Source organism: Gadus macrocephalus, chromosome 8 (assembly GCF_031168955.1).
Source record: "Gadus macrocephalus chromosome 8, ASM3116895v1".
NCBI lineage: Eukaryota > Metazoa > Chordata > Actinopteri > Gadiformes > Gadidae > Gadus > Gadus macrocephalus.
In genome coordinates this window covers 8,603,180-8,612,702 of record NC_082389.1, presented here as the reverse complement: position 1 = coordinate 8,612,702, position 9,523 = coordinate 8,603,180, and the positions used below count along the sequence as shown (strand labels likewise).

General features: G+C 43.5%; 1 protein-coding gene across 1 annotated transcript; it reads left to right on the top strand.

The window, feature by feature from the left end:
- The first annotated feature begins 2,855 nt into the window (after positions 1-2,855).
- On the top strand, positions 2,856-9,121 carry amy2a (amylase alpha 2A). The gene is made up of 9 exons (XM_060058616.1): positions 2,856-3,061; positions 4,664-4,810; positions 5,611-5,808; positions 6,396-6,626; positions 7,099-7,232; positions 7,482-7,704; positions 8,016-8,137; positions 8,441-8,566; positions 8,881-9,121. Exons 1-9 carry the CDS (start codon positions 2,894-2,896, stop codon positions 9,068-9,070), a joined length of 1,539 nt encoding a protein of 512 aa, XP_059914599.1. The 5' UTR covers positions 2,856-2,893; the 3' UTR covers positions 9,071-9,121.
- The last annotated feature ends 402 nt before the right edge of the window (positions 9,122-9,523 follow it).

Below are 9,523 nucleotides of genomic sequence, written 5' to 3'. Positions count from 1 at the left end.
ACATGAAATCTTGATATATTTATAAACCTACAGCAACAGGACATCACCGCAGCATAAATGTGGCTGGCAATATCGTGTTGGATCCGTTGGGGGAGCTAGTGTCGTATCAAAGTGTGCTGCACCACCCCTGTCCTAACTCAACGTTTCCTGGAGAGCAATCCATGTGTTCCCTAGAACTGTAATCAGTTTAATACGGACCACGGAGTCATTAATAATCTACCATGAATAAAATGTTTTTTTTTCTTTGTGGCCATTTTGGGGGTATTCCAGAGGCATACAAATAAAAATTGAGAATAAACATTTTTACGAGTGTGTCGTGTGAATATTAAATACGCTATGCTCTCGTGCGACTATGAGGAGTAATGTGGTATCTTTCTCCCCCTGTGTTTCGGCTTGCCTCCAGCGTAACCTTATGCCTCTCGCCCAGCACGGTTACACTTTAGTTTCTCCATGTACCCCTTGGAGTAAAAAGCTATTTTCTTCTGTGACTGGGAAAAGTAATGTTTGTGCAATGAATGTGCACCTGTTTCAGGTCAGAGAGGGGAGCTCCTGTGTGAAAACCTGTGTGCGTACCTTGCTTCTTGCATGGTCGAACTTTGACACTGGGAAAAGCACCTTATCTGTGTCGGTCATGGATTGTAGCATGGGTTGTAGTATACACTCACAATGGGGAGGTTATTCAAGGACTTTCTCATAATAATGATTCCTACATTGAATATATTAGTTATCCTGTCATTTTTTTTTTTCAAATGCTAGGAAAAACGAAAAATAAATCCATAAATAACCGCCTACCTGTGAAAACATTGAGTATGACCGGAGTCTTCATCAGGCTAGGCAGACCTCTTGCTAAAACTGGTCAACCGGCTCAACTAAAATTTTGAGCCGGTTCAGCCATTCAGTATTTAATTTGTGACATAATGATATTTGATGGGGAAAAATACACCTAAACTATTTCTGACGTGGACATTTCCAAAACAGAAGCCAGAATCAATAAACAAACAGAAAAATCCATGCCAAGGTCAGCTCTGCATATCATAACCCCCTTGAGTGTTTCATAAAGCGTTATCTCATCAGTAGGGGGGCCACTTTCCCATTTTGCAATACATTAAAGGGGTAGTTCGGAATTTTGGACATAGGGCCTGATTCCCAAGTGAGCATTGGTATTCTATATCACTGGAGACAGTTTTCAACACATTTCATTCAGTCCTTCTAGTTGCAAAGTTCGCTCGTGCTAGGCTAGCGCACGGCAACTGGCAATGCTAGCCTGCTATTAAAAACAGTCTTACCCACTCCACAGTACACCCGAGGTAAATCAATTATAACGCCAGACTATAGATTTAAATGTCTGTGTTGATAGAATAATGTTAGAAATAAAACTAACCTTGCATCGCATGAATCATCGAGGGACTACTTTCTCAGCAGAAGCGGAATTTTACTATGCGCTGGTTAGGTTTGTAACCGAATCACGACAGAAGAACGTAAACAGAGAAGCGTGGGACAGAAGCGCAATTGAACGACTAGGCAACATGATGGTTCAGTGTGCTTTTAGAAATTGTAGAAATAAACGGTACAGATGGGCACCACAAAGTTTCCACCAATTTCCAGTGCGAGATCCAGAAAGGACTCAACTGTGGCTTGTTGCTGCTGGCTTGGACATCAAAACACCGGCTCATACATGTACGATTCGTTGGATACAACAAATTCCTCATAATCGTCTTCAAAAGCAGATGCATCGCTAACTCCTCCAAACGTGGGCATATCTTGTTAATTGAATACGCTTATAGAATTCCTTCGTTCACTGTAGGCTACTCTGCGTTTGTAGCAATGACAGCGGCAGGTAACCTAGGTATCAGTCCGCCGCTGCCGTAGCCTACGTACAGGAATATAAACACTGCTGCTGAGACCCCGCAATTCCCTCAAAATGCAATGCAATGCAAGGTTGGTTTTATTTCTAACATTATTCTATAAACAGACATTTAGATTTATAGTCTGTCGTTATAATTGATTTACCTCGGGTGTACTGTGGAGTGGGTAAGACTGTTTTTAATAGCAGGCTAGCATTGCCCGTTGACGTGCGCTAGCCTAGCACGAGCGAACTCTGCAACTAGAAGGACTGTATGAAATGTGTTGAAAACTGTCTCCAGTGATATAGAATACCAATGCTCACTTGGGAATCAGGCCCTATGTCCAAAATTCCGAACTACCCCTTTAAGGTCATGTCACACACGTAATCCCTGAAAACATACTGGATATTTATAGACACACACAAACACGCATGCACATGTTCATGCCATGCATAAACATGCCTGCAGGCATGCACGCACACACGCACGCACGCACGCACGCACACGCGCACGCACACGCGCACGCACACGCGCACGCGCACGCACAATACCTCAAAAGGGCTATTGTGAGAAAGTGATATCATTTTTCAACATCACATATTTAAAGTGCAAAAGAGAATCGTGCATTGGGTTAAAAGAATATGAAAAAAATAGATATTGTGGTTTTGCATTCATTCAAAGTAATGAAAAAAAACCATGGCAAAACTAAAAGAAAGCACAAACACGTAGGCCTACAAAGAATAAATATGCAGTCTAGTATCTCTCAGAAATATGAGTTCAATCTTCCTATTTGAAGGATCTGTAAAGACACAAACATTGGTCTTGTTTCTCAAATGTTTTTGATATCTTCCGCCCCCATTTGCTCGTGAATCCAAAATGAGATAATAACCAGGGACCGTGTGACAAACACGAGTGAGCACAGCTGCCCGGCAGGAAAAGTATTGATACTCACCAGGCTCCTAATTGGTCAGATTTAAAAACCCAGCAAGTATATAGGGCCCAGGTGAGCACTCTCGCTGCATATTGGTCCTCAACTTCCAGAGGACGTCATGAAGTTGTTCATCCTGTTAGCCCTCCTGGGGCTTGGTGCCGCTCAACACAACCCCCACACCAAGCACGGCAGGACGGCCATCGTCCACCTGTTCGAGTGGCGCTGGGCGGACATCGCTGCCGAGTGCGAGCGCTTCCTGGCCCCCAACGGCTATGCAGGAGTTCAGGTACGCTTTGACGGTTGTGTTCTATCGCACGGGTATTTAGCCAGGTTGGAGAATACAGCAGGCCTTGTCTGAATAGCATTGGGGCATTGACGGAATCAATGTGTTTAGTCATTTGTAAGAATAATGACGGACAGCGCCTCTTTCTACATTGATATTTCAATTATTCGTATTAGTTTTATACTTTTTAAATAACCAACATACTTTCTTATGTAGCCTACACCTGCCTTAACCATGAAATTAAATAAAAAAGGTGTTCACAAAAGAGACTGGCGGTTCTAGACAAATTTTACTAGGGGGGACAAGGAGGGACCATTGTTTAACCAGAGGGACACAAAATAAATGGCAAAATATGATATTTAAAGATTATAAACTTAATTTAACTTTAAAATCATCAAACATTTAATTGGTACTAGAGTTTATAACTTCACCAGTCTGCATTTTTCGGTCAAACTGTCTTAAATGGAGGAGCTTATGCCCTAAATCATCAAAATCATGTAAAAATGTGTTTTGTACAAGCGTGCAAGAGAGGTAGGGCCATTAGAAATGAAAAGTAAAAAATAAAGTACAGGGTAAAAATACAACGTGTCAATGTGAAAAAAAACTCCAGGGTACAACGAAGTGCAAAACAATGTGCCATTTCCTATTTATTTGATCAGTTTCAGTGTGGAGAAACTGTGTACCCAAGAGGCTGAGCTAACAGGAAGGGTTACAGCAATCTTGCACAGCCTAAAGAGCTCAAAGGAAACATCCCTGTTCTACTGTTCTTTCCTCATTTCATGATAGCTGCTATTAGAAGAAATTAAACGTAGGGGCATGCATTACATTTCGTTGCTTAACCATCCCTCCCTACTTAACATTGGCAGATAGCCTACTACTCTTTACTCAAATGTATATGTTATCCCAATGCAACAGACAAAACAGATGAAAATATGTGGTTAACATCAAAACATTGTGTAGCCTAGACCTAGCAAGGATGCTGACATGGGTGCGATGCTCTTATTTACCTGTGTAGAACCTTGCGTCGCATTAGTTCGGTAAATTCAGTAAAGTCATATTTTTTTATTTGGTCAGCACAGGGGGACACAGGGGGGGGGCAGGTACATGTCTAAAAGGGCCCAGGCCCCCGTAGGCCCCCGTGTAGAACCGCCATTGACAGCAGGCCTGAATAGCATTGACTAAATCAATGTGTTTTGTCATTGGTAGGAAATAGGAAAAATGACTGATTCTACATTGGCCTCTTTCTACATTGGTATTTCATTTTCTACATTCTACATTCTACATTTTGTGTGGCTTATTCATGGCTATTCAATGGCTTTAGTTGCACTTTTTTTAAATACAAAACATAGTTTATCATGTACCCCTGCATTTACCATCGGAAGAAGGTATCTCTTTTGTTCTGAACAAAAATATCGATGGTAACAAATAGCTCGAAGCGCATGCAGTATACACAAACGGCTTAAATTGTTGATAACCTGCATAAAGAAAGGTCCATGCCTTCTGGTTCAGTGTCTGACGGTTTATGGCATGCACTGAACTCTCGATTCACTGACTGTGGTTTGGTGTTGGATGGTGGGTTTTCATGTTATGTGCACTGTGTTTCAGATCTCCCCTCCTAATGAACACATCACACTGACCAGCCCGTGGTATCCCTGGTGGCAGAGGTACCAGCCCACCGGCTACAACCTGTGTTCCCGCTCGGGTAACGAGAACGAGCTCAGAGACATGATCACCAGATGCAACAACGTCGGGGTAAGGCAGAACCGTCACGACTAACGCTGCGTCACATTCAAGTGTTTTTTTGTGTCCTATCAGGTACCTCGTTGACCTCTGCTTTATGACCCTTCACACCCTTAGCAGTGAGCACCTGTTGTAAAGTGAATGAGACAAAACAAGCCTATTTCATGCTCGATAATATCCATTGAAACCAAAAATATTTGACGGGTTGTTTTATGGATTAACATAAAAGGTTGTGATAAAGAAAAAGATAAAATAATACAACATCCATTCGGTACAACCACATAAAACAATATAAAAATCTCCCAGGTTGCCATTACACACTGTTGGGCTTCAGCACCATAATATAAATCTCAATTTTTAAGATCCCAGGCTTGTTATTAATGCCATAGTTTCAAGCGGTTAACCGTGTGATATATGTGGCTCCTCCAAGGAACAAGAACGCCAAACCAACAAGTTAAACACAAAAGAAACATAACTTCAATGATTTCAAGAGTATGATGAGTGCTGTTTGTGCTTCTAGAAGCATCTTCCCTCAATCAATATTAATAATAATTATAATGATGATAACAATACGATAACAACAATACAAAAGCTTATTAATAACAATAAGAATGTATCCACTGTATTTATATAGCGCTTATCTAAGTGCGAACGCTAAGTTAATTACATTAGTAATAAAAGAGAAGAAGCTAAATATCCGCAATGGCAATCTAACAATTAACAGCATTCAATCTGAGGAGCGATGACGGTGTAGAATCAATCACTAAGACTACCCTATCCCTCTCCCCCTCCCACCCCCTGTCGCTGGGCAGGTTAACATCTACGTGGACGTGGTGATCAACCACATGTGTGGTGCCGGTGGTGGAGAGGGCACCCACTCTTCGTGTGGGGGCTGGTTCAGTGCCAGCAGGAAGGACTTCCCCAGCATCCCCTTCACCAACATGGACTTCAACGACCACAAGTGCCGGACGGGCAGCGGCGACATCGAGAACTATGGGGACGCCAATCAGGTATTCAGTGGATGAGTGTCCATGGGGAAGGATGCCCGATGAATGAGAGTCATCTGTGGGTCAAGTTAAAGTCAGGGGGGCTTGTACCGAACAAAAGGCTGCAGCCTCGGATGGTTCTATTTGTTAACATTCATCAGAGGAGCGTTCACTCATATTAGAGTGAAAAAGGGAGCTCTTTATATCGAGTTGGCTTCAAAATGATGTAATAATGGTATTAATGGGACAGACTCACTTTGTATGCCGAGATAGGGTGTTATCCACCACTGCTTAAGCTACAATATCTATTTCAATATCATATATCCTGTAGTAGTCAGCCCTTACATGTATATCGCATAATGTTCTTATTATATCGCTGGTGCATATTATAGCTGCATTTAATTCACAAAACATAGCCTTTCCTAATGTTCAGGATATACAGGTATATGCAAGCACCAGGAAGCTAAACCAACAATCGCTATCCAAATCCCCCGCTCTATCTAAAGCAGCTGGCCGGCTTTACAAGAAAACAAAATCAAACAATAAAGAAATAGAAAATAATCAAACGTAAATTCAGGCTCAGATATCTCTGTGTTTACGCCGTCTTGCAGGTGCGTGACTGTCGTCTGGTGGGTCTGCTGGACCTGGCCTTGGAGAAGGATTACGTTCGGGGCAAGGTGGCTGGCTTCATGAACAAGCTGGTGGACATGGGTGTGGCGGGCTTCAGAGTGGACGCCTGCAAGCACATGTGGCCCGGAGACCTGCAGAACACCCTGGGCCGCCTGCATAACCTCAACACCAAGTGGTTCTCCGGAGGCTCCCGGCCCTTCATCTATCAGGAGGTACGGCTCCAGGGATTGACTCGGCTTCTTGTATTAAGAGTTTTTACCTTTTCATATCTGCACAATTGTCGATTTTTACCTCTTTATCTTTTCCATGTTTAATGTAATTTATTGGAGTACAACAAATATTCAATGACCCCCACCATCAAAAACAAAAGAAAAATAAGCAGTTGTTGAAATGTAAATCTTTATTTGTTGGGAGAAGAAAGCAGAGGGCGGAGATGCCGGTTCTGTTTTCTTTACGGTTCATTTAACACACGATATTCATGGGTAAATGACATGCGCATGAATACACATGCACCTGGTATCGATCCACAGGCACAGGTTGGGCAAGTGGAAGTAGTGGAAGATTGATTTCTAAGCAAACCTGGTGAGGGGCAATAACAAAAAAATATCAACGGAAACAGAAAATCATTCGGGAGACCTTTTTTCACCTGTCAACCGAGTGTATTGTGTTTTTTTATGCATTCAGGTTATTGATCTCGGTGGTGAGCCCATTACGTCCAGGGAGTACTTCCATCTTGGAAGAGTGACTGAGTTCAAATACGGTGCCAAGCTGGGAACAATCTTCCGCAAATGGAACGGAGAGAAGCTGTCCTACACTAAGTATGCTTTTTGTGAACATGCTGTGCCAGTAGGACATCCGTTATTTCCATTTGCTGTGTTATGAAACCTTCTTTCCATTTCCCTTTTGAAAATGACTACAACCACACACCCCTTGCTCTTAACAAACAAGCAATTTCTGATTTATTTTTTGGGCACAAGTGTTGCTAAACTTACCCCCAGCAAGTCAGTACATCTTGCATTGGAAAAAGCAAACAGCTACTTTATCAGCTGCCGTAAAACGTGAAACAGATCCTGGGGAGAGGGATATGGTTTCATGCCCGATGGCAACGCCCTGGTCTTCATCGACAACCACGACAACCAGAGGGGCCATGGCGCCGGTGGTGCCGCCATCGCCACCTTCTGGGACCCCAGGATCCACAAGATGGCCGTGGCCTACATGCTCGCTCACCCCTACGGAGTTGCCAGGGTGATGTCCAGCTTCCGCTGGGACCGCAACTTTGTCAACGGAAAGGTATGTGTGCGTTCCGGCTCCGAAGGAAGATGCATCAGTTCCCTCTGCTGCTTCATCCACGCAGCTATACATTCATGCATTCCATGAGTTCACCCATTCATTGGCCATGAGGGTCAATCCATTTAGGAATCTATTGATCCCTCTTTTATTCTTATCATCCATTAGTTAAGGAATTCATTCATATATTCATCCATCATTTATTCACCATTCATTCATTATTCATTAACTATCCATCCCTCCAACCATTCCCATCCACCTATCCATCCATCCATCCATCCATGCATTCATTCATTCGTCATGCGACGCATCAGGACCAGAATGACTGGATCGGTCCACCAAGCCACGGCAACGGAGCCACCAAGCCAGTTCCCATTAACCCTGACCAGACGTGTGGAGACGGCTGGGTGTGTGAGCACAGGTGGCGTCAGATCAAGTGAGTCCCCAAAGCACAGACGACAGGGCACTTGCTGCCCCCCTCCGAGAACACAGAGTGCTGTCGCTATGGCTCTAGGTGGTACGGCTCCTACATTGAAACGTATTCACCCTGGGACCTTGGTGAAGTCTTGAACTCCTAATCAGCAGAGACACAGTTTGTTCAATATATTTGTTGAACTTTATGCTCTTAACATAATTGATTATAAAACAGTAGATTTGACGTATTTGATTCATGATTCTTATAGTTAAGTTCAACAGTATGAGTTGCAGCATGAAAGTCTGTTGGCTTCTCTCCTGCTAGGAACATGGCAACCTTCCGTAATGTGGTCAATGGCCAGCCCCACGCCAACTGGTGGGACAACCAGAGCAACCAGGTCGCCTTCGGACGCGGTAACCGTGGTTTCATCGTCTTCAACAACGACGACTGGTAAGGGCAGCAGATCATTTTGGGTTTGGCTTGAAACAAGATCCTTACTTAACCCTAACCCTTGCAAGGTCAATGCTTAAACTTCCTATTTAGCATCAACGAAGAGGTGCTAAAGGCCCTAAAATAAGCAAATAATTGGCATGTTCTCACAATTTTAATCATATATTGGCCTCAAAAACGAAATAAAGCTCAACAAAAATTGTATGTTTAAATAACATGTTTAATTTGACTGTTTCTGCAGACCAGAAGGGATGCTGTCCATAACAACCATCACCCATAACCCGATGACCTGAATCCTCTTATTTCTATCTCAGGAATCTGGATGTGACTCTTAACACCGGCATGCCCGGCGGCACATACTGTGATGTCGTCTCTGGCAACAAAGATGGCGGGAGGTGCAGCGGCAAACAGATCCAGGTGGGCGGCGATGGCCGCGCCCACTTCAAGATCAGCAACCAAGATGAGGATCCTTTCGTTGCTATCCACGCCGATTCCAAGCTGTAGACACTTTGTTTAACAAAAGGACCTTCCAATAAAATGTAATCTCACCTTAAATCGTTCCATGAGTCTTCTGTATTTCTTGTCTGTAGTGTGCTCTTAAGGTCATGGCTCAATTGTAGAATAATCAGTAATGCATAGCAGGGTTGATATATCAGTAAACCTTATTTGTTTTTGGGATCCTCTGGTCATTATTCAGGATGAGATAAGCTCCACAGCAACTCTAGGCTCCTGAACCGCCTGTGGTGGGTGAACATGCCATTCCACAGCAAGGGTCCTCCTGGACACCCAGGCCAAGGAGGTGTGAGGGATGGGCAGATGGATGTGAGGGCGGGTAGCTGCATGGATGGATGCAGGCACGAAGAAGGAAAATTTTAAAGTTGCCTGCTGTCAGTCACTTATACAATTCCCTGAAATGTTCTGTCTATGATTCTGGCAGAACACGGGGGTGATTGCCAA